The sequence below is a fragment of the Melospiza melodia genome, chromosome 15 (genome assembly GCF_035770615.1).
Source record: "Melospiza melodia melodia isolate bMelMel2 chromosome 15, bMelMel2.pri, whole genome shotgun sequence".
NCBI classification, from domain to species: domain Eukaryota; kingdom Metazoa; phylum Chordata; class Aves; order Passeriformes; family Passerellidae; genus Melospiza; species Melospiza melodia.
In genome coordinates, this window is record NC_086208.1 from 12580903 (window position 1) to 12605935 (window position 25033).

The 25033-nt window shown below is 44.8% G+C and overlaps 1 protein-coding gene across 1 annotated transcript in view; it reads left to right on the forward strand.

Annotated features, from left to right (window-relative positions):
• CTXND1 (cortexin domain containing 1) overlaps nt 1–24054 on the forward strand; it is a 37021-nt gene extending 12967 nt beyond the window's left edge. Inside the window, exons 2-3 of the mRNA XM_063169835.1 lie at nt 15329–15509; nt 20443–24054. Coding sequence (XP_063025905.1) covers nt 20497–20676 — 180 coding nt within the window. The 5' untranslated portion in view covers nt 15329–15509; nt 20443–20496 and the 3' untranslated portion in view covers nt 20677–24054. The remainder of the gene's footprint in view (nt 1–15328; nt 15510–20442) is intronic.
• Nucleotides 24055–25033: the final 979 nt, after the last annotated feature.

Below are 25033 nucleotides of genomic sequence, written 5' to 3' on the forward strand. Positions count from 1 at the left end.
CAAATTAAAAAAAAAAAAAACAACAAAAAAAAAAAACCCTAAGCCCTGCCTCGCCCCCCCAAAAACAAACAAAAAATTTAAGAAAACCCAAAGAAACCAAACAAACAAAAAAAACAAGAACAAAAAAAAAAAAAAAATGAGGAATTGAGGAATCAAGATTTAGTCTTATGGTTTTCTTTACTTGCTATTTGGAAGTAAGACTTCACTGGCCACAGGGTCCCAGCCTAAATTTGCATGATGGAGAGCTCTGCATAGCATTTCCTGAGTGCCAAAGCAGATGGAAGGTGATTTATGGCCTTCATTGTTTATGGGGATAAAGGAGGAGAGAATTATGCCCAGATCACTGTGTCCCAAATAATTCCTTAAGGTTATCAAGTTTGCACAGCTCTGTCTTATGTTAAGTTTATGCCGGAAAAAGAAAAATAAATCAAAAGAAGAGGAAGTGAACCACTGAAGCAGGGAATGTACCAAAGCACACAGAGCTTATTTATCTACAGCTGAACCACATCAACCAGGGGGAAGTTTTATTCCCAGTCACTGCTCAGAGCTTCCAGTGAAACCTTCCCTGATTATATTATTGTCACCAAATCCAGCATTTGGTGAACTTTATCTACAATTAGAGTCTGGCAACGTGTAGGCCATAAGCAAATAAATCTGAAAGCTAAATAAAGTTTTTCTTCTTAAAAGATTAGCACTTGAAATATCTAACTGCAGTTACCTGTGTTGCGTCCTGTGAGATGCAAAGAGAGAAATCCTCCAGAGGATTTCTAAGAGCAGCCTGTGGTCCAATGAGCAATGCTGTGAGATGCTCAGCCCTTCTAGCAGCCTGGAAAGGGTTCAGAGACACTGCAGGCATGATCCCAACATGACTGGAACTGGCAGAAACCTCTCACCAAGATACAAAATAAGGCTAAAAATGAGTATGTGTTATTTCCTGCATGTCCCCCAGGTAAGAATGCAGAATTCCAGGTACCCAGGGGATGTTTCCCAGAGTTCTGGCAGTGACAGAGCTGCCACTCATGGACTTCAGCACACCCCAGGAACCAAGGCTGGTTTTGTCATTTGCTAACATCACTGCACTTTGGAACTTAAAATGAAACTTGTTACAAAGACTTGTCACATGGAGTTCTCTTTTTGCTACAGGAACTCTTGCTTTCACATTGATGAAGCCAGGCATTGACAAATTTGCTGTTGTTTAGGGCAAATGCTGCTGCAGGGGTTATATGAGGCTGTGGTCTCAGTCAATGTGGTATAGGATTTACCATTCAGCTCCAAAATGAAAAAGTGCAATTAAATGCTCTTGAAAATGTCCTGTGCTAGGAAGAAAAGCCTTCCAAAATAGATTTCTATCTACTTGGTCCTAGTCCATGGTTCTTTAATGTTTCTGTAAGCAGTAATGGTTTTGTCCTGCAAGACAAATACCCATTGATTTCAGTTTCTAATGACTGCTGGGTCAGGCTTCCTATATATTTGTTTAATTAATTTTTCTGACCTTCCTTCCGTTTAGTACTTGGGATGACAAACCTTCATTTTAGCAGCTGTGTGGATGTTAATCTGAAGCACCCATGATGTCAAAGGCTTTGTATTCATTTACTAACCAAGTTATTTTGGGCCTTTTTAAAAATAATGTGCATGGTCAGCACAGATTTATGATTTGGTTTTTTTCAGCTCAACCTCATATCACTTATCAGATGAATTAAATTTAATTCATGCACATTAACCTAGAGGAAAGAGATGGTTACTGTTTCTTGAGATATGAGGAAAACATCTGAATTCCAGGGAGGATTCCAGATAAATGCATTAATTTTTAAAGTTGAAAGGTTCCTTCCTGCTTTAATTAACAAGGCTTCAATTTTCTGCCTCAACATTCAATAATAAAGGTGGAGACTGGGAGAAATGCCATGTCCAATACAGAGACTGCAATGTAGAGGCAATTCCAGGTGCCATCCAGCAAACCAAGCACATGCCTTAAATCTGACAGTATTGGCTGGACTTAGGTTAAAAGCCAAAGGCAGAGGAAGAAATTGGCTCTTGAATCCCTCCTTGAACCCCTTTTCTCATTCAAATCTTAGCTCAGCTGGTTTGAGCAGGGTGCTGATAACACCAGGGCTGTTGTGGACCCTTCACTCAAGAGCCAAGCTCAATAACCCTCCAGCTCAGAACAATCTGTGAATCTGAAGTGTTAAACAAGTCTACACGAAATTAGTAACCTAAATGCAATTATATATCTTGTCCTCACTGCTTTATTCTCAATCTGCCCTTAGTACCTATTTAAAGCCAGGCATGTGCCTAAACCCTTGCATGAAAACTGCATTCAGATAAGTGATCTAAAATTAAAGCATCACCCAGCTCTTGTATATTTGCAAATCAAATTTGTTTGGACAACAGGTTAACATAAGACACAGATGAGACACAGAGCCTAGAGCAAGACTGATTGGGCTGTGTGATTTAAGGCTCTGCAATTAAAGACAATGCCCAGGGATGGGATGCTGCCTCTCAAATGTGAGTGCTCAGGTTCTGCCAGGACTCTGCTGCCTGCACACCTGCCAGTGAACTGGAGCAGGTGCCATGCTACTTCATGGAAAACATTTATTAACTCAGTGATTTATTTAGTCTATTTAAAGAAGGTGGAATAAAACACTGGGCTGGCCATAATGATTATGCTGCTGTTGTTTCTTTTTTAATTAATATTGAGCAACCTGTACTGCAGCCAACTTCAAGAGACTTCAGACTTGCACTCCTCATTGTCTGGCTGGAGAACAAAAACCTTGGTTGAATAAATAATGTTTTCATTCTAGGATCCTACAGAAGAATACGTTTCCTAGTATCTTCCTTGCACAAAGAAAAAGGACTCTTGATTTTTCCTACCTCATCTTACAGGGAAAATACTCCCCTTTTTCTCTTCATCTCTGAGATATGAAATCTAAAACTCAGAAACATGGGCAGTCCCAGGTCTGAGGGTCCCACAGAGGAGAAAACCAGATCCTGTCTCACCATGTTTCTTTAACTCAGTGCAATATTTACCAGGACAGAGCCAGCCATGGTCCCCTCACCCTGCTGGCCTGGAATAAATGATTTTTTGCACTTTTCCGTCCCAAACCCTCTGTTCCTCCCCTCCCTGCAGTTTTCTGTGCTTGCTCCCAGGCCTGCTCTGGGTTATTGAGTGGGAATTTTATCAACCCATTCAAACTGAAACACCACAGAGTTTGATATCAGAGATTTGCCATTGGGGTAGAGGGAAAGAAATAAAGAGAAGAACACCAGGGCACAATGCCCCAGCTCAGCATGTCTGACCACCATAATAAACAGAGATCTCTGCTTGTTTCTAGAAGCTGAACATTATATTAACCCCTGGGAAAGACTCTTCCAGCTTGCATGGGAGACAGCAGGGTTTTGCTGCTGCCCCTCTGTTGAGGTCAGTGGACAGAGGCAGTGACTCTCAGTGCCCAGTGATGCTCTCTGAACCCTCTGACCCAGAGAAGAGACACAAAGCTGACCACAAACTCCTCCTGGTGCAATGGTATAACACCACGTTGAGCTAAATCCACAACAGAACAGCCTTCAGAAGCTATTTTAATCAATTAAGAACAGTTGGGCCCTTTAGCACATAGTTACCATCATCTACTTATTATGCACTTAAAATGCAATTATAGACAGGAAAATAATGTTCCTTTTCTATTGGCCTCGTTTTCCTTGAGTGAATTAAGTCTGCTTCTCATCTGCATTCCCAGTCCCAGCTGCTTCCTGACTGAGACAGATCCTGGAGGCTTTTTATATCCAGGAGCAATGCAGCAAGGCCATATGTAAGGCCAGGGTGTGTGTGGGAGCAGGGCTGGCTCCTGATTTATTAGGCTGCTCCAAGTTCCAGTGAGGAATCATTCCCTGGGTGGTGATTCATGAGGTAGCAAACAACCCAGATCCAGTTCCCAGGCTGTCTGTTTAGGGTTAGAAAAGCAATAAAAAAATAAAAAAAAAAAGCCATAACAGAAGGGAAGATAGTTTTTGGAGTGCCTGCCTGTGACAGAGCAGGTCTCTGAGGTTATTAATTACCCAAGACTGGTGGTAAAGTAGAAAAGGTGAATGTATAGCAAAGGAGTTTTCCTAAACATATATAAATAGCAAACCATTACACTCGCACTGGAAGAAGAAAAATTTGCAGACAGGGCAAAGCTCAAGAGCTCCCAAGCCCACAAATGCTTGTGTTCCCTGAATGTCATTGATGCAAGTCACTTGCTGCCATAATTAGCTTTGTCAGAAGACCTGAAATAAATAGAAGGGGGAGGAGAGGAGTCCCTGCAGTATAAACTGATGGGGCTCTGCACCAGGGTGGGGTGTGGAGAGGATACGCCCAATTTCTTAAATCTGCTTTCCTTCCTGACCAGGGTCATTTGATGGACAGATATGCATAGGCTGGCCACATTTCACCAGGAGATTGCTCCACAGCTTCAAGGTTATATTTATGAGAAAGCTGCCAAATGCTTTAATTGGTGTCCACTGCAGTAGGTCACCAAGAAAAATAAATAAAAAATCAAAAACCCACCCCAGGGCAGCATTCAGGAAACCACTTCATAGGAGAAGCTTTAAGTTGTGACAAGACAGCCTGTCAGACTTCTGGAAGACTTACTTTAACCTATACCTTCAGTAGATTCCAAAGGAATAATTTGGACACTGTTCTTTTTGGTCAAGTGCAGGTTTTTTATGCTGCTACTATAATATTTAAACACTTCCTATTAAATATTGCATATCAATAGGACTGGCTATATCAAAGAGCAGATAATTGCTGGCACTTATTTTTCAAAGTCAAAACTCTGCTTGAACTTCCCTTTGAGAAAATTAGGGTTTTATTAGCTGGCAGAGAGGGGGAAGTGATTCCAAGGGCAATTTGGCTTGGGAATGCAGTGTTCCCATTTTCTGGCAGTGAGGCTTTCCTGAGAGAGAAAGTTCAGCAGGGTTTCCTGAGCCTGTTTAGCTCTCACACCTGATTTTATGGAGGCTTTGGAAGATGCTGAGATGGTGCCTTCAGCCTCATGAACCCAGCAATGCACAAACCCCCATCCTTCTCACTGCAAAGTCAGTAGTGAGTCAGTGCATGGAATAAAAAAGGCTGAGGAGGAGGAGGAGGAAGTCTAAAGTTTGTGTTTGTCACCAATGCCAAGGGTAGGCTGCCAGCCCATACCTCCCACTGACTGCATGGAGGTGTCCTGGCAGCGCCAAATTTACTCACTGTCACACTGTCCTCAGCCCCGAACCCCCAGATATGCTGCCCTTGATTTTCCTGCTCATGGGGGACATTTTCCACCACCATTGATGGCATTTGTGCTTTGCTTAGCCCCAAAGCACTGGGTTAAAGTGGAGCACTCAGAAGTTTCCAGCTGCCTACGGTCTGCCTGCCTGAAGTCAACGCAGTTTTTATGAGGCGTTTTATTATTAAAAGAATTTCTCTAGAAATCAGCCCTCCCACTGCCTGTCCAACATTTACAAAACTAATTTAGTTCAAGGGTGCTCTCAGTCATGTAAATAGAAGCCAGACATTTTTCTGTGCCAGGGGAAAGTCATTCAAAGAGAGGTAGCCAGCCATGTGCAGGCCCTATTTTACCATGCCCACAAAGAGCAATTTCCTAGCTCAGTGCTGAATATCTCAGTGCTTTTGAAGGGTTTGCAGTTGCAGTGTTCCCTCAGCCCCATTATTTCCCCTGTGCCACTCCAGGGCTGCTGCCCTTGGTGGCAGGACATGCCCCAGGCTGTGTGTCAGAGCATCCCCAGCCCCAAATACCTCACCCACCAGCCTGTGCAGGACTTCCCTCCTTGAGGCTTGGCATATTCACAGAAACTGAATTTTACAGCACTCTTGGCTGCTTTCCATTGCTGCCCCTCAGAGCTGAGGGTGCAGCTGGGGCAGTCAGTGCATGGACAGAGGTGCTGGAGGAAATCTCCATTTCACTGTCTCCATTGGCAAAGTTCACTTTGCAGAGCAGACAGAGAGAAGGCAGAGCCCAGACTTACAGACTGGGAGCAATGTTGGAGGTTTCTGCTGGTAAAAGAGCTCCCTTGTATCTTTGCTTAACATCTTCTCAGCTAATCATTACTTTCAGTAATTCAAAAAAATAGAAGTAATGAGATTTTATTTGCCTTCCTGTGGAAGTGTTGACTCCTAAACTCAGCTAGAATTGAGGTCTGTGCTTTGCTGTTACAGGTGGCTTGAACAATCCTGCCCTAAACAGAACAAAACATGGTCCCTTGCCTTGTCCTGCCATAGATGATCCCTGTGAATGTGTTAGCTGCTCTGCACAAACCCTGAGCATCACATCTCACACACCTCAGGCTGTACCTACACAGAGGCTTCACCCAAAAACAATGTGCATTTTAGTATAGAGGGAACCATTTTCCCCCAGCCACAGCATCCAGATAACTCTTTGTGTTAATCTGCAGTGACGTGGGACAAGATCTGAGGCTTTTTTCTGTGAATCAGAAACAGAGCAGAACTGGGCAAAACCAGTTGTCCTTGTTTGCCTTCTATGCTGAACCACGATGGAGTCATAAATCTCCTTCTGCCACTTCACTCCCCCCTTCTCAATCAAGCCCCTGCCTTGAGAACCCTGACTGCTGCTGGCACATGAGCAGGAGCAGCTTCTGAGCACAGCCCTGGTGGAACAGCACCAGCAGCTGAAAAGCAAGGGCTGCTTTTGAGCTCAGTGTCCTGCCCTTCCAGATGCTCCAGGCTCAGCTGCAGCACATTGAGCCTGTGGGGGATCTGGAGCCATTCCCTGCCATGAGGCTCAGCACCAGAATCATCTAGAAGACCTTGCAGGGAAAACAGTCCAAGGAGAAACAAAGAATACTTAGTTAAAAAAAAAAAAAAAAAAAAAAGCCCAAAAAAACAAAAATCAAAACCAAACAGTTTCAGATCTGCATTTGCACATATATAAAAATTTTGCCTTAGAAATTCTGTATTGAGTCATCACTGCAGTCCTGTTAACTCCTGTCCTAACATAAATATTCACACAGAGTACACCAAATGAAGTAGGGAAATGCATTTAACCCTGCTGGTATCATCGTGTCATGCTCCCTGCACAGTTTTTAGGGATCATGGGCTGGATGCTCTGTGTGTGTCTGGTGAGAGGTGCTCAGGGGTAATTGTCTCTTCCTCAGCACTCACAGATGTAGGATGGAATTTCTGTGTGTTAGATGTATTCTTGCTTCTGGCCCAAAGTCACCTGCACTGCAAAGCAACTCTCCATTGCCTGCATTTGCAATTAATTTAACTTCCAAGAGCATGGGCATAAAACAAGCCCGTGACAAGAAATAGCAGCCATGGACAGGCAGAGACCCACTGGGACACATCTCACCTTATTATTCATAGGACTGAGCTGTTTGAGTTTAGTTTCTTTTCATGCATGAAGAGCTTTTGAGGAATCTCATTATTGCACTGAATATAAATATATTCAGTAAATATGAAGAGACAGAGTTAAACTAGAAGCAAAGATCAGTGCCTGGCTTTAAAAGTATTAGAGCTGTATTACTTACAGATACAAATAGAGATTGAAGCTGAAATTAGGATCAGATCTTAAATATCTTCTCTTCTCTTAAAGGGGCTTTCCAGAGGCAGCCCAAAAGCATTGGTAACCCAAGAAATAAGAACATAAGAAACTTGTTTTGGGGCAGCCCAGAGGTCTGAGGGGAGGTGCTGTTTGGGGACCCTGTGTCACATTTGGCAGCACATCCTCCAGCACCCACAACTGCTCCTTTAGGAAGTCACAGGGAACATCCCTGATTAGTGATTTTAAGGTTTGTTTCTGGACCTGCTGTCCGTAATTAATCCAGTTCAAAAAGCCTGCTGGTGTTGTCTGCAGCTCTCTGTGTAGCAAGTTTTGGGAAGTCACTACCTGCTGAATAAAGAATCCTTTTTTTCTATAACAAGCTGGTTGTCTACCAGTTCATTGAATGCCCCCAATTGAGTTACCTGCTTGGAAAACTGGTGATTTTTTTTTTTTTTTAATGGGAGGAAACAATTTTCCCACTCACCTGATCTGTGATTTTTGTATAGCTCAAACATGATTCCTCAGCCACCTTTCCCCCATCTTCTTCAGACACTTATAAAGGAACTGATCATCCCTTTGATCATTTTAGTTGTCCTAAAGAGAACTCCCTTGGGGCACGTATCCATTCCTCTGCCCACTTCTCTCTTTTCAAACCACACTGATCCCAGTCCATAAAACACAAAATAAAAAATGATAACAAGGGGTAAAGGAACATTTAAGTTTGGGACATCTGGGCACATTGAGAAGTCAGTGTGATCCCTGCAAGGGAGAAAAGACTTTCCAAACTGCTGAGTCAGTCCAGGCAAGCCCTCCTGGCTCCCTGTACATTAAGTTCACTTGAAAATGTTCCTTGTGGCTAATGGTGCATTAATAAGGTGTTGGCTGTCTGGGGCTGCTGGCGGCTGTGCCAAAGCCAGTCCTTTATAAATTGAACATGTGCAAAGGTTCTGGCAGTCTGACCCACTGACAAGCTACCAATCCAGCAGAAGATGTGGAGATGGGATGTAATTGCCCACAATCTTTTTAATCAAGGACTACACTGCCAGTAATCTGCTGCAGTGACAGAGGAAACAACATCAGGCTGTAACACACGTCTGGAATCAAAGCTCTTTTCTGTACAGTCTTAATTAAAGAGTGTTTCTCACTACAAGTTTTATAGAAAAGTCAATGAGCTTCCAGCTGAGGAAAGGACCTTTCTTGATGTGATGAAAAGGCTGCACATATACTGAGAAAGTGTACATGAGTACATGATCAGAAAAAACCATGGAGAAACACAGGTAGCACTCAGGCCATGGGTTGTGCTTGGGAATACCTTCAATACAGATTGGGATGAGACAGAAGGAGGGAATGAAAAAGCACCAATCGCTCTCAAAACCCTGAGCACAAACAAAGCTATGGCCAAAGTCATCACTAGCATGGATCAGCTCTGCTACAGGGAAGGTGAATTAGAGCCTGGCCTGGAGCAGCCCCCCAGGGCATGGGTACCTGAGGAGTCACCTAAAGGTAATCCAGGGAAATGCCCCAGAAATGAGAATGACAACCAGGTGATAATCATGGGGTGGCTTTTCACTGCTCGGACAGCCTTCAGTGTCAGGCTGTGCTGGTGATCACTACATTGGTGTTCTGCCACCTCCTGCCACCAAGGCCCAGTCAGAAACAGGCCCAGGGTTTCACCTGAGAGATCATTTTTGACTGTTCCCTGTCTTTGATTAAACAGAAATTTTATACTCATACATGTGGCACTTCTAATAAATACGTTCTGCAACCAAGAGATACTCAAAGTTTACAAGTTTGTCATCCCTCTGAAAACACATTGTAACATAACCTGTCGCAGAGGCCAAGTTTAACAGGATTTCATAGAATCACAGAATGGTTTAGGTTGGAAGGGACCTTTATAGGTCATCCAGCTCCAAGGCCACTGGAATGAGTTGGGAGATCTGTAATTAGATCAAGTTGCTCAGAGCTCTGTTCAACCTTACCTTGAATATTTCCAGAGATGGGCATCCACTGCCCTGCAGTGTTTTACCACATTCCCTATTAAAATGTTCTTCCTTACATCAGATCTAAATAGATCCTGGTTTAGTTTAAAACCATTGCCCCTTATCCTAACACAACAGCCACTGATAAAAATTTTGTTCCCATTTGCACAGGCAGCTCTACCAGCCAGCCTTGATGCTAAAACCCAGCCTTGGACAGATCTGATTTACTGCAGGAGAAATTGCCCACATGTCCTGGGAAGGACAAGAGACAGAGACCATGAACAGCTGGGCTAAGATCCTGCCTGATCCTCACTCATCTCAGCAATGGGCCATTTATCCTTTCACCCAGCCTCCCTGGTGACATGCCAAATTTGGAGGCTGCTATATTTGTTACCTACCTACAGAACTATAGACCAGAGCTCAATTATCCTTAAATTCTCATCAGGATCCTTCACTCCAGCCTGGGCTGTCATGGAAAATGTAATGCATGTCCTGACTCAAGGTTTTGGTTCATTTCTAATAAAAAATCATCTGGCCTCTCTCTGAAGGAAGATGCAATCCATCCCTGCTGGGAGACAGTGGAAAACACAGTTTATGTGGGTGCCAACTGGATCCTCCTCAGAAAGAATCTTTTGTGCAGTGTTCATGTGCAGAGCTGTGCAGAAAGGGAGGGGGATCTGAGAACAGGAAGATTTTCTGTGCTGTTGAGCTGTTTGGCTGCTCACACTGGTTCCAGATGGTGCTGGAGGCACTCAGTGCCTCTGAAAACAGGCCAACTTTCACTCTCCCTGTTCTTATAGTAGCAGGAGAAAAACTGTCCCCTTGAGAAAAGGAAACAGGGAAAAACTAGTAATGATACTCCTGCTTCTCCTGTTGGCAAATTAGAGCTGGAATTAGATAACATGCTGCAACAATTCTGGTTTTCCAGCTGGAGAGGGAGAGAAGCTGCTGTGGGTGTCTCATGCAGCACAAGGCTCTGCTCCCTGGAACAGCCCTAACCCAAACTCATCTGGATCACCTGGGGCCCCCAAATTTTCATTTCATATCTTCAGTTATTCTTTCCTCCTATTCCTCAAGTCTATGTAAGCAGGGCTGGTTTTGCCATTGTTTTCTGAGGGTTTCTCACCAGGTAAGGACCCAGCACCATTTCTGGGCTCTGGGGCTGCTCCTGGGGGCTCCATTTCTGCCCAGTGCCCTGGCAAGGGAGGCTGGCAGTGTTAACCCCCATGTCCTGCTTTGCAGTCAGGTCCATATTTCTACTGCATCTCAGGCTGATTCATCCAGTCTTTAAGACTCCTTTGCAATTTGTCACAGACATATTTTATGAGAAATCCTCTCCTCAGGATTTTTTCTCCTGAAAAGCTGAGAGGCCTCAGAAATGAAATGTAAACATTGATTATCTGCTGCTGTGGAATGCAACAAGTGCATCTGTGATCGGTCTCATGTGGTTGTTTTCAATTAATGGCCAATCACAGTCAGCTGGCTCAGACTCTCTGGTCAGCTACAAGATTTTATTATCATTCCATTCCTTTCTATTCTTTGCCAGCCCTCTGATGAAATCCTTTCTTCTATTCTTTTAGTATAGTTTCAATATATAATTTTCTTCTAATATAATATATATATATCTTATAAAATAATAAATCAGCCTTCTGAAACATGGAGTCAAGAGTCTCATCTCCTCTGTCATCCTGGGACCCCTGCAAACACCGTCACAGCAAGATTATTTTTTTCCAGTTTAAGATAGGATGTGGTTCAGCTGGCATCCCAGCCCTGGTTGATCACCACAAAGAGCCAGAGCAGCAGCACAGGAGGTTTTGTGCATGAGCACGAGCTGCCAACACCCATCCTCACCATCCCCTGCAGACCAAACAGAAAAGGAGCAGACAGGAGCAGTGCCTCTGATGGGAGCCCTGTGTAGAACCTGTGTCAGTTTGATTTGTTTTGAGCCAAAGCACACTCTGGACTTTAAGCTTTATTTTTGCTCATGTTTAATTGATCAAATCCCTCTCCCCACAAAGTTCTGAGGTATCTGAGAAAGGCCTGCGCTAAAAAAAAAGTGTATGAATCAGTTATCAGTATGGATTAAAGAGTACCTGCAACTATTGCAATGGCAAAGTTACCTGTAACTATTTTGGATGTTTTTGCTACTCATTTGTTAAAACTTTCTTGGCTAGGAGTTACCTTCATTAGCAAGAATTTAACTTTTGATTTGATAAGTGATTCAGCGATGAAGCAGAGCTATACTATTCCTTTCTGCCTATATTTGTGACAGTTCTACAGACATAACGCAGCTATTTTTTGAGAATTCATCCACAATACTGTTCCTCAACTGGAAAAATATTGATACAGCCTCAATCTGATCTGTATGTAACCTTTCAAGATGAAAGGGCAAAAGATGTGTTTCTTAAAGGTATCCTCTCCTCCAGTATTAGAGAATACTGGACATCACCACCACAGGGTAATATTTATGTAAAAAGGAGTTGCTGCTCTGCCTTGAAGTGAGCCTTTTGTTTTTGTAAAAAAAAAAAAAAAAAAAAAAATTCAGAGTAATACAGAAAAATATGGGTCATTTTTCCTCCTTGTCAGCTTTACTGCAGTGAAAAATTTCTCCATAGTTTTGCTTACAATTCTCCTGGCTAACAGTCATTGTTTAATTTATAAAATAGCTGCCAGGACCAACAGGCATGTTTGTCTCCTTTCAGAGGACTTAAACAGCAGAGAGTTAAAAAAGCAGATACTCCATTAAAATGAGTTTATATCATATCTATTCAGACTTTACAAGACTTGGCTTGAAAGCCTAATCCATTTGTTTCTCTCAGACTCCTTTACATTTGCCTCTTGCCTTGATGAAAGGGATGCACTGAGTGCATCACAGCAGTGATAAGAAAAGCATCTTCAGCCCCCTTATCAAAACACACAGGCAGTGAAGGATGGTCCTGCCCAGACAGATGTTCCTTCTCAAGCTCATCTAAACTTCTCATATCCCAGGTATTGCTTTGCATTTTCTGGGCATTATCTCCTAAAGGACAAATCAATGATCCCAACAGCCCAGGGTGGAAGCCAGCACTGCAAGGATGGGCTGGACCACGCTGGGCAATCCCTGCAGCTCTCCCACCACAGCACAAACACAAACTGGGCACCAAAGGTGTTGGGGAAGGTGAAACAGGAAAGCCTTATAAATATGAATGCCTGGCAAAAGATTGTGAGAATATGGAAACTATAAGTGAGATGGAAATGAAAGCAAGCTTTGAGATACCTCAGTTTCTGAACAACGGGAAAACAATGGTGTGGCCAGTGAAGGTAATCTCCTTTTGATGGAACAACACCCTCTGCTTGCAGACAGGTCCAAGGGTCAGAGCAGACCCTAAAGCTTGGCAGAAGGGGCCCAAAGAGGAGTTTTTAGGGTTTAAAATGTAACAAGTATGGTAATGTAGGGATTCTTATAGGCCGTATGGAAATGCTATAGGATTTGTATCTTGTACTAGATTGGTTAGTGAGAATCAGAATATTCAGCACGGAAGAAGATTTATTGTATTGTAACGGGAACCTTACTCTCTGATCCTCTTTACCATGATCTTGCCTTCTCTCTCTGTACCACTCTCTCCCTCTTTGGTGCCTGCTCCAAGCTGTGGCTGCAGCTCCCAGCAGGGCCCTGCACCCAGGCCCTTTGCAATGAACCCCAAATCCCACCAGGGCCCTGCACCCAGGCCCTGTGCAATGAACCCCAAATGCCAGCAGGGCCCTGCACCCAGGCCCTTTGCAATGAACCCCAAATCCCAGCAGGGCCCTGCACCCAGGTCCTTGGCAATAAACCCCAAATTCCACAACCTGGCTGCAGAGATCTCTGGTCTCTGTCCATCCCTATCACTCCTGTCCCCATCACTCCTACCCAAAGGAATGTCCCTGCAGCTCTCACAGCAGCCTCAGAGCTCCCTTCCCCAGGGGTCAGTGCCAGGGAGGGGAGGCACAATCCCTGGCCTGGGGTCTGAGGGAGCACTGGATTTTCTTTCTCCTCCTGCTCCCCTGTGGGTCACAAAGCAACTGATACAGAGACAACATCACCAAATCCTCCTGCATTGCCTGCCCTTGATAATGGCACTTGAATCCTATCACCTCCCACTCTTGTGTCCAGCCAGAGAACCATAGAGAGCATCACTGATCCTATCCCTCTTTTTCACCTCTGAATGACCACTTCCAGCCTCTGAGAAAGATTCCCAGATGTTCTTACCTCAGCAAAGTTTAATCAAGGATTTCTCCCAATAGTTGAGCTTTGCGAGGCTGAAACACTTTTTACTCCAGATCCCAGCTGTCCCTCAGTTCACTCAACAGTTCTGAACAGTGACTTCTTCCCAAGCACAGCCCTCCATTTTTCAATCTTTTGTTAATGAGCAATTCCACATGCTCCTTGAAATGATTATTTGATTTAGGATGCCCTCAAATTATAAGCAGCCCACAGTTATTTTAAGTGTATGCTGCATCTTTTTCTCAATGAAGATTAATGTTATACTTGCCCTGGGGCCATGTAGGAAGGAAACATTTGTGCAACAGCAACTTTTAAAACTTTCCCCAGATTGATTTATGTGTTTATTTGTTTTCAACTTTTGGGCCTTTGCAAATGATGTCTTTAGTCTTCTGATGGAATACTAGCATTCAGTGATTTACAGCTGGCTAAAAGCAAGAGTGTGGAGAGAAGATTATTTGTCTCTTGACCCTCACTGAGGGCTAGATTGAATAAAAGAGTTTGTATAAACTAAGCTAACCATAAAGATTTAAAGTCATTATGTAGAGCAAGAAATAAAATAGTCCAACAACCAAAACAAAATGCCAAACAGTGAGCTAAAACAAAGATTAAACCTGCCTTCAGCTACATAGGAAAAATCATGCTCATAGGAAGGCAGAGTTCCTGAAATGAAGTATTGATTTTCTGCTGAAAGAATTGTAAGTATAAAAGGACAATTAATTTTTGGACTAAGCTAACAGTCACATTATTGCTCTCTGGGTGAAGCAAGAAGCTCATCTGTCTGTATCTATCCACAGCATTTGACTCCTATGCTCAGAGGCAGTGAGCTTTTAATCAAAACTAGATTGTTAAGAATATTAGAGTATGATCAAGTGTCCAGGCTATTCCTGTAGAGGTTTGAGCTTCAAATTGAAGGTGACTTTGTTTGACAAACACACACAGTACCCCTCTGGAGCAGCATCTCACCTTCCCTCCTGGCCACTCACCTCCAGTCCCTGCCTGAGCACCCCTGTCCTGCTGAGTCCCCTCTCAAGGGTTTGGGGCTCATCTTTTGCCTTGTTCTCCTCAGCCTTCCCATCCTACACCTTGGAACTCCTGTCCACAACCATGTGCAAAAAGCCAGGTTTGTCACCCAGCAAGCATTGCTGGCTGAAACTATTTTGTGTGCCAAAAAAAGAGTATTATCCCAAACCAGACAGTCCAAAAAAAAAGGCAAATAATTAACAGCTTTTAAGTCTTGCTGTATCAGTTCAGATAAATCAGGCAGTTTTCTTTAAACAAACCATCCAAGCCCTAAATAAATATGCAGACTCCCGAGCAGGATCAATTCAAACCTGGCTGATCTTTCACTATGATTTAAAAATAAGATTTTTCTGCTTGTTTAAGAAGAAATATCGATATGACCTCAGGCTTGAGCATTGCTTTTCCTCTCACAAACGTTCTTGCAGGGCATGTGTGACAGTGAATCCACGCTGGGCACGAGTGGCTCTGGAGCTGCTCCCAAGCTCTGACCGAGTGTGTCCCGCCCCATCCCGTGAGGAGCAATTGTCAATTATTCTCTTTTTTTGCAGAGCACCCCGGTGAGAGCAGCTTCTGCTTCCAGGTCTGGCTGGAGGTGAAGCCGAGCAGAGCCCGGACGCCGCTCAAGCGCCACCGACCGAGGAAACTTTTGAAATATGACTGCAGGGAGGATTTCATCTGCACAATGCTGCTCTGCTGGGATGTGACAGGCTTCCTACCCGGGTCTGGAAGGTATGGATCTGCTTCATACATGAAATCTCATGAAATTCGCTTCATACATGAAATCATTTCTCTTCCCTCCCTTTGCCTCTGCTGTTTTGGGAAAGGAGTATAGAAAGAAAAAAACCAAAACCCCCCCAGAGAAACAACAAACCAGAACCAGACAGGGTTTTGTAATAAATCCTAAGGGTTGAGATGAGTTGAAACATGATTAACCAGCTCTCTGCAATGTATGTGGTTCATTATTAGTTTATATTTAAAGTGACAGTGCCATGAATGTCAGCTCAGGAAAAAAACCCTAAAAACATGTATTTTAAAGTATCTTGCATAGGTAGGGCTGATTGCAAAACTCAGGCACACTGATGAGCACAAATGTTACAGAGAGCCTGTAACAGAGCTGGAACACTAAGGAGGGTGCCAGCACACTGCATTAGGTCATAAAAATTAAATATAATCTCTCTTCTGTGGCAATCCCTCATGTAAAGGGCACTGGGAAACAAGACAACCAGCAAAGACCAAATGCTCAGGATGGAGTCCTCAGTGAGGTAAAGGGTTCCTGATCCCTGACCCAGCTCCAGGGACTGTCAGAACAGAGACAGAAAAAGCCTGGGAGCAGGGCACCAAACCTTGAGGATGCCAACCCCTCTGAAGGGGCACAGCTGCTGCCTGCTGGTGGGCACAGAGCCACTCTTGGTGCTGAATTCCTCACCCAGCACAGCTCCATCCCTGGCTGAGCCTGCCTGGGGCACACACCAGCTCCCAGAGAGGTCACAGGGGAGAGACTGCACTGAAACACCCAGGGGGTTTACAGGAAGACAGATTCAGGATGGCTAAATTGCCAAATTGGAACCAGGGATTGTTTCTTTGTTTAGACCTAATCACATTTTCAACAAATCTGAAGAATATTAAAAAACCACAATTCTACAGCTTATTGCTGTCAAGCTGGGGAAAAAATGTAATTTTCTACAATTCAGCTATTCAGAGAAAATTTGATCAATCAAGTGTGAAACTTTATAATTGTTTCTGCTGATATTTCCCCCCAACACACACACAATACTGTCAACATTAACCCTGCTAGCAAACAAGAGCCAAACATCCAGCCAAGCAGTCTGCAGCTGGAGAGAAAGCTGATTTCAACAGCACTGATGGATTTCACACACCAGACCAAGGAAAACCAACTGCAAAACCCCTCTGCTCACCTGCACAGCACATCCCAGGGCTGGGATGGAGGGCAGGGGCTGCAGGCAGAGCATCCAGCATGGAATTAGTTTGTTTCCTCCTGGGATTCACTTCCACAGCCTCTCCAGAGCTGCATGTGCTGCTGGGCACCAGGGGAGTGAGGGAGGGCAGTGCAGGCCCTGGCCAAGGAAATGGGAATTAAACAGGAAAAGTTGTGCAGCTGTTACAGCGATGGAGGAGCACAAGGAGATGGCAGACAGCAGGACACAGCAAGTCCATGGGATATTTGGGACCTGGACTTCCCCAAGAGGAAAAAGTGAACACATTCTTTTGAATTTGGGGATTATTTTTGCATTTTTTGCAAAATTTGTGATCACACCTACTTTTGCATTTGGGGACTGTCTCTTGCCCGATGTAGAACAGCAGTGAGTTCCAGCCACAATAAATTAATCTGTCCCAGGCACAGCCCCATTCCAGCACCCAGCTCTGCTCAGCACCAAGGGCTCCTGCCCTGCCAGGCCTGCAGGAGTGCAGGAACAGCATGAACAGCACCAAAGCCTGCTGGCACCAACCTCCCACAGCTCACATGAGCCCTTTGATGAGCCAGAGCTGCAAAGGAGGCTCCACTCTGACACAGGCAGGTGAGCAGCCAAAGCCAGCCCCAAGCAACACGCTGGCCATCAACAGTGACTGCGTGCAGAACAGTGCTCAGCATCAAAACATTACTGAGTTTGTGGGGGAACCAAAAGGAGAGACCCAAACCATGATTTATACACCTCAAGAATTCAGATTTCTTGGAAAAAAATATTTCTAGTCCTACTGAAAATGTCTACTTTTGTCAAAACAGATCAATATAAACCTGAAATCATTAAGTTCAAGCTGTCACTGTAATTTACTGTGCAAGCCAGAGCTCAGGTGCCACAGCCTTTCACTCTGCTCTCTGGGTAAAGCCTGCTAAAGCCTGGCTATCCTTCCCAAAATGTGCTTTTCCCTTCCAGCAGAAGAGAAACATCCTCCAGGCACAGCCCTGAAGCAGAGGGATGCAGCACTTAAACCAGACTTATATGAGATTGAGCGATGCCATTTCGAAGAGAAAAATCTCCAAGGGAATAGATCTCTACTTGAAACCTCTGATCATTTTCTGACTAAATTATTCATCTTTCCAAAGGGAAAGTGAAGTTTTCCCTCCAAGATCAGTACTGATGGAAATTACCAGGTAGTTCTGCTATTCTGCAGGAGGTCACTTAGGGTGAAATGATCCCACATAGTACAACAGCCAGAATGTCAGGAGGGAAAAAAAAAAAAATTAAAACTCACTCCCATCCTTGTTGGACCTTCACAAGAGCACTGCAGGGAAAGACTGGGATACATTTGCAGTTTTGATAGCATATTTTTTTCTTTTGTATTCATAAAGTATTCACACTTAATACTCAGCTTTGCTGACAAACCTTTTTCTCATCAAATGAAGTTATAAACTGCAATGTAAGATCTCTTGGCTGGGGAAATAGAGTGGTAGCAGAGTCTCTGGGGAATATTAGACCCCTGACCAGGCAAGGTGAGCATTACAAGCCTGACCTCACTCCTCAGAGGTTTCTTCATGAGCTCCTAAGGATGTGACTGGTAAATACATGAGATCATGAAATGTTTGCTTGGTTTCATTCACTTTGTGTCATCAGCTTCGTTTCATTTCCCTGGCTGTCACAGTAATTTCTGTGCTTTCAGGAAATTAAAAAAAACCTGACATCCTTGTGCTTAAAATAGACTCAAGAGCCCAGCTGATTTGTACTTGCCTTGTGGGATCTAGGAGGTTGTGAGGCTGGAAAACCACCTGAAAAGGAGCTAATTATGAGACAGGGAAGAAACTGTGAGCTTGTAAAATAAAAGGTCTTCAGCTGACCCTGAGGAAGATTGGCAGGGCTCAGGAGATCAGGAGTGCCTGGGACACCCAGGGCAGCTGCAGGAGCAGAACTGCAGCCAGATGTGAGGCACCACTGCAGCAGCCCTGCCAGCAGCAGCAGCTCACTGCAAACACAACCAGGCAAACCTGGCTGTGGAATAAAGCTGGGATTTCCTTACTGTGTTAATGTAGTAATAGAAAGCAACTGGGCTGTTTGATACCCCAAATCCTCTCAATATCTTTTTGTTCCCATCTCTCCTCTCCAGTAAAGCAGGGGCTGCTCTCAGGTTGATTATTGTATTTGATGTGAATGACTTTGTTGTATTGTTTGCTGTAAGAGGCATATTCCACATTCCGGATCCTCTACACTGTAATCCCCAGCACTTGTCCCTCCCACCTTGGCCAAACATGGATGTCAGGAGAAGTTTCTCCATCCCTGGGCAGTGACTCAGTTCTATGTAAGGTCAGCTCCTCTCCTTCAGCTCAACTGTGCAAAGCAGTCTGTGTTATCAGCTGGTGAGCTGGCCAGAATCAAACTTTCAGAGGGATTCCATCCCTGCTGAAGTAATTTTGGTTTTGGATTCAGGTGAGGAGGCCAGAGAGACCTTCAGCTATGCAGACATCTGCAGTGAATAAGATAATTCTTGTTCTAATCACATAATCACCTGTACCTCTCTGGTTGATAAAACATCCACTTAAAAATTATATTGCTCTTAAAAAAAAATCTTCTACTGCCTGGAGAACCTTGAGTAGCAGAGATTAAAAGATTATGGAAAATAAGTATGCATAATTTTCACTTTGCTTTGTGCCAGTGAGAGACAGAGAATGTTTGGACAGAGAGGAAAATTGGAATAGAAACAGTCTGCTCTGCCATTTGTCTGATCTTTCACACTAGCAGAGGAATGGAAATATTTTTATGATTAGGAAATGCTGAGACAAGAACAGTGTCTGTGTCTCTTTTAGGAGATGATATTTCAAGCAAATAGTGCTCATTCACTGTTGCCTCTCTTTTCTTTGTTAACATCTCTTTTTAGTGTCTAATATTTCAGCAAGAAGCATTTGTGGGCCAAATTAAGGTGGAGATGAGGTTTCTTCTTCTCTCAGCTCTCATTCAGCTGAGCTACAACATTTCCACTGGGTTTAATTCCCTGCAAGAATTTAGTAGACCTGTAACAAGTACCTGTGTCTGGTACTGTCAGAACCGAGGACATTGCTCTGACTGCCCTGGAGGACTCAGGACCCTGGCAGGGGGCTCAGAGACCTTGGCATGGAGTCAAAGACACCCGTGCCTTTGGTTTTGACCCATAGAAACAATTACCAGCTTTGTGTGAGGAGTCACAAGCCACAAGAGTTTGAATAGAATGATGGTGAATTTATCACAGGGTGAAAAAGTAGAATTTTGGGGTTTTAGAATGGGGGTTCAAGAGGCAAGATGGAGGAATCTGGGCATGTCCTGTCCTTCTCTTTCTTCTTCTTAGCCTGCATTTTCTGCTGTGTTGGCGGCACTTTTGGATTGGTTTAGAGTAGAGACAAACTGTCTAACGTAGGTGATAGGTACTGGAAAATTGTCAATAAAGTACACGTAGCTTTTAGTATAAAAAGATAACACTGCCCTGAGGGCGGTCAGTGTGCCATGAACCAACGTGCTGGAGAGATCTCAGCAGGTCAGAGAAAGAATTAGAGATAAAAAATAATAAAGAAGCTTGAGAACCAAAGCCAAGGAATTCTGTCTTCTTCTTCAGTCTTGGGGCTAGGAAAAGGAGACTTTCCAACACCTCAGCATCACCTCAACACCAGATACCCCATCATGGTCCAACCCCTGATTTTCCCCAGCAGTCCCTCGTGCCTGACGCCCTGTTTGTTTCGCAGGAGCTCGATGATGTTAGGAGCAAACTCCAGCTGGGCTGAGGAGCGGCCCCAGCCATGGAGGTGCCCACCCCAGAGCCCGTGTACGTCGACGTGGACAAGGGGCTGACGCTGGCCTGCTTCGTGTTCCTCTGCCTCTTCCTGATTGTCATGATCATCCGCTGCGCCAAGGTCATCATGGACCCCTACAGCGCCATCCCCACGTCCACGTGGGAGGAGCAGCACCTCGATGACTGACGGGGCTCCCGGGCAGAGCCAGGGGTGCTCTGCTCCTTGTGCCACCCACAGCCATCCCCAGACGTGCAGGGCAAAGGCAATGTCTCCCAGAGCACGTCGTGGGAAGTTATTTCTGCTCAGCGGGTCAAGGTATCAGCCAGCCATTCCGGCAGCGGAGTTTACTACTATGCAGCAATTGTTATTTTACAGTTGTCTCTTATTTTACATTTTAACTCAAGTAGCACAAGATTCTCCAGATTTTCCCAATATAACTCTTGGTCTAGCACAGTTTGTCCCACCCTCAATATCACCCACAAACCCAGGGTAATGCCATAAAAAAAAGCAACCCATCAATGCCATGAAAAAGCAACAAGAGTATTCTGTCTTTCCTGGAAACTGATTGTTTCAAATATTGATTGCTTCCTCAGTCACTGTGGGTGCATTTTAGGAAAGGCCCAGGTTTCATACACCAGAGCATCACTAAGTAGAAGTGCTGCAGTACCTCTGGCTAAGGAGAATTATACAAGCAGGTTTATTCTTGCCTCTGATCCTGCACTTGCACTCCCCACCCCACTGCAGCCATAGTTCCAGTGACCAGGATGCTGAGGCACTCAGATTTGGGGGTTCTGGGCTGCTGTAGACCCCACAGCACCACCTTGCTCTGCCCTAGTCATGCAAAAACAGCCATTTCCTCTGTCATGGGCCCTTGGATTAGTCAGGCCACTGATTCTGAGCTTGGTAGGCACCAAAAATCCCTGGAGCAGAGCCTGGACACTGCTGGTGTGAACTACATAAAACCTGCTGTGGTTTTCAAAGAGTGATTCCACATGCAATTTCGCCCTTCTTTTGCTCCAGGTGTACTTCAGTGGGATGAGACAGGACTAAAATGACAAGGACAATGAGCAGAGAGACTTTTCCCCCAGCTTTGTCATTCAGACTCCTCAGCATAACATTTACAGGCACACACAATAATAAGCATTCTACCTCGGAGAAATTCAGCTTCTTCAAAGGAAGATTTTTTTTCCCCACAAATTTGTAAGGTACATTTCCTTCTCTCAACTCATTAAGACAGTCATTATGCAAGAAAGCAGGACATGGGAGCTCTGAAAATTTAATTTTTACCTTTGAAGAGTGGGACTGCAGCATTCCAAAGTTCTCAATTCCTCAAATTCTAAGGTTTGATCATGCCTGTCTTTCCTTTCATGACTACATGTTCAACTTATGGGATTGAAGGGAGACAATTCAGAGCAGGTGCTGCTAGCACCATGAGCAAAAAAGGCTTGAAAGCACAAAACTTCAAGAAAGGCATTTCTCCATTTCCCCTCCTCACCATCCCACCTGACCCCCAGGTTTGTGCCATGAGACCCCTCACAGTGGGTGGGAAAGGTGGAAGCAAAGGCTGTGGCAAGAAAATTGGGACACAGCCTTTGTAAGGCACTGTTTTAGCTCTGACAGATTTGTTTGATAATCACACAAGTCAACTTTTATGTGCCTCAGTCTACTCATCAGTGAAATGGGTGTAACAACATCTTGTCACACCTCATTTTTTTCTGTCTAACAATACCAGAAAGCACCTGGAGAGGCTCAGATAGAGACACAGAAATGAGGTTCTCACTCACAGCTCCTCCTGCTAAAACCAACAGGGAAGGTCTGGGTCTTGTTACCCAGGCAGAGCACTTGTCCAGACCCCCATTTGCTCTCTCATTACAGAATTTTGGGCCAAGCCAAATGGCACCTGGCTTTTTTACATAGCCCACTGGTTTCTGAGGATGTAAGGTGCTCAACACTGCAAATCCAGAGATCCCAAAACAGCAGGCTATCAGGCATATGGAGACCCCTGCATGGATCTTTTGAACCACACAATTTCTGCTGATCTCCGTTGTAGGAGATCCCTTTCCTGAGGCAGGGAATGCAAAGATTATCTTTCCTCCTGGTGTCCTCTACAAGAGACCTCCACTGCTTCCATCACCCACTGCAGATTGCTCCTCAGGCTCCTATTTAGCCTCAGCTTCTGCTAGCCAGGTAATCACCAGTAACTGAGCACTTTTTCAGGCTTAAATGTTAAATGTTCATCATTCTTGGAGCAAACCCACTGTTCTCTCTTATTGGTGGGCAAGTCTATCTGTGCCACAGGAATGGATGTCCCAGCCCAAAGAACAACTTCTGTTCCCTGGGCTAAGGTTTGGAACCTGTTTTTTGTCATTAAATCTTGTATCCCTCTAGTGGGGCTATTCACAAAATAAGCAAAATAACAAAATTAGATCCAGGCCAGAGACACTTTCAGTGTGCAGATCACCTGGCTGAGCTCACAGCTGGTGCAGAGCAAGGACAGAGCTTGTCCTCACACCTCTCAGTGCCAATACTCCCCTTGGTGCTGATCTGCATGCAGGACTCTTTGGCACTGGCACACGTCACTGACGAGCCCCAGTTCAGCTAAGGACTAATTCAGGTGCTCAAGTTTAATCCTCTGAGCAGACTGCCCACCTACAGAGCCCAGGGTCAGCGCTGTGGCATGTTCCTGGCAGGGCAGGGACAGGAGCACACAGCCCTTAGCAGCAAAGCCTGCCTGAGAATGGAGGGTTACAAATGCTGGGGAAGCAAATGGACAAATTTGCTTTGCAGGGATGGTTGCCACTGTTTTCTCTCTCTGTCCAGCTGAACAAACCATTCTATGGATCTTCCTGAAAATCCTCATGAAAAGACCCCTCTGGGTAGCTTTGTTTTCTAATAAAAAGGCACTTGTCCTCCTGGCATAGCCTGTCCAGTCCATCCTTCTGTTGACAGAAAATGTCTTTATAAAAATCTGGATATTCACATACATGACCGCACAAAAGTCAACGAGATTGTTTTTATAGAGAAAATGTAAATCTATTGATCTCCTCACTCTTGTGACCAGTGACAAGACTTGAGCCCGAGTTCAAGGAGCCTTTGGACAACACTGAGGCACATGGTGACATTTCTGGGATGTCCTGTGCCAGGCCAGGAGTTGGACTCCATGATCCTGATGGATCCCAACTCAGCATATTCTAGGATTCATTCTAATTTCTGCCTTTCCCCACTGGTTACAATCACACAGCCTCACTCCTCTTTAACCAAAAGCAATACTGAACATCATGCCTAAGCCAGACATTTCCAGCTCCTTCCCCTGGAGCCAGGGCTCTCCCAGCCCAGGTGAGCCCATGCAGCTCTGGCTGGAGCCAGGGAAGGGCTCTGCCAGCAGGAGCTGCACCACTGGGCTTGGCAGGAATTCCAGCTGCATGCAACAAGTGCCTCTGCTAGTTTTGGCTCTTTTTTTAATCATCGTGCCATACTACCAGCAACTGCACTCAGAGGATGCAAGTCAAACTTGTTGCAAGTGTATTTATCTAACATAATAAACAGCTTCGACATGGAAACCTCCTTGCTGTCTCTGCTGTGGTTTTCTTACAGTTGCCAGGACATCTTTAGAAATACTCACAACACAACATGATGTACAAGAAAGGCACACATTCCTGACAGCCCTCCTTGGACAGTGAGAGCAGAGATCAACTCCCTGCACCACTACAGATTCTTGGAGCTGAGGGCAGAGCTGATGGAGCCCCAGGTGTCCCTTTGGCTCTGCAGAAGCTCAGCCATTCCAGCCTTTCCAGAGGGGCTATTCCAGGTTACTCCCTTGGCCAGGAAGAGCACTCAGCTCCAGCTCCGTGGGGGACTCCAGCATCTGTATTTCAGCAATTCATTATCAGTAAGAAATTGCATACCAAAGGAAATAGGGCCACTGAGACTGGAATCCCTCCTGCCAGCAGCTGAAAATGAGAAGCATGGAGCATCTGTGGGGGTCTCTTTGAAGGAGCTCCAGAGCATGGGATATGCAGGGTAAAAATCACCCAGGGTACTCCTCCTCTCAAAAAAGATGAAGAGATGAATTGCTAATTCTTTCATCTTGCAAAAAAAGAGCTCTGTTGCCTGAAAGCTGGGTGCTTTATAGATCTGCCTGTCCCTGCAGCAAGTCCTCTGGCAGCAGGATCTCTGTGCCTGGAACCCAGTTTGCTACAAAGACTGAGCCCCACTGATAAATCATTACTGCTCTCCTGGTCACAAGCAGGGACTGGAGCCTTTACTCTCTTTTCTGTACAGCTGCCCTGGCTAAGGTAAGAGCAGACCTGAACTGAGGCCAGCTGCAGCTGAATTTGAGCAGACACCCTGGAAATGTTTTTCTGGAAGGAGCAGGGAGTGATGGCAAGGCAGAGACCCACGTGATGCTGCTGCAGCCTGGTGTCCCCAGCCCGCTCTGGGTCATTTCAGTCTCAGCAGGCAGCTTCAGACTGCCTCAGCTCAGAAGCCAGCACAGGATTCACAGGATGGGAAATGCTGTGCTCAGACTCCAGGCATCTCCTTC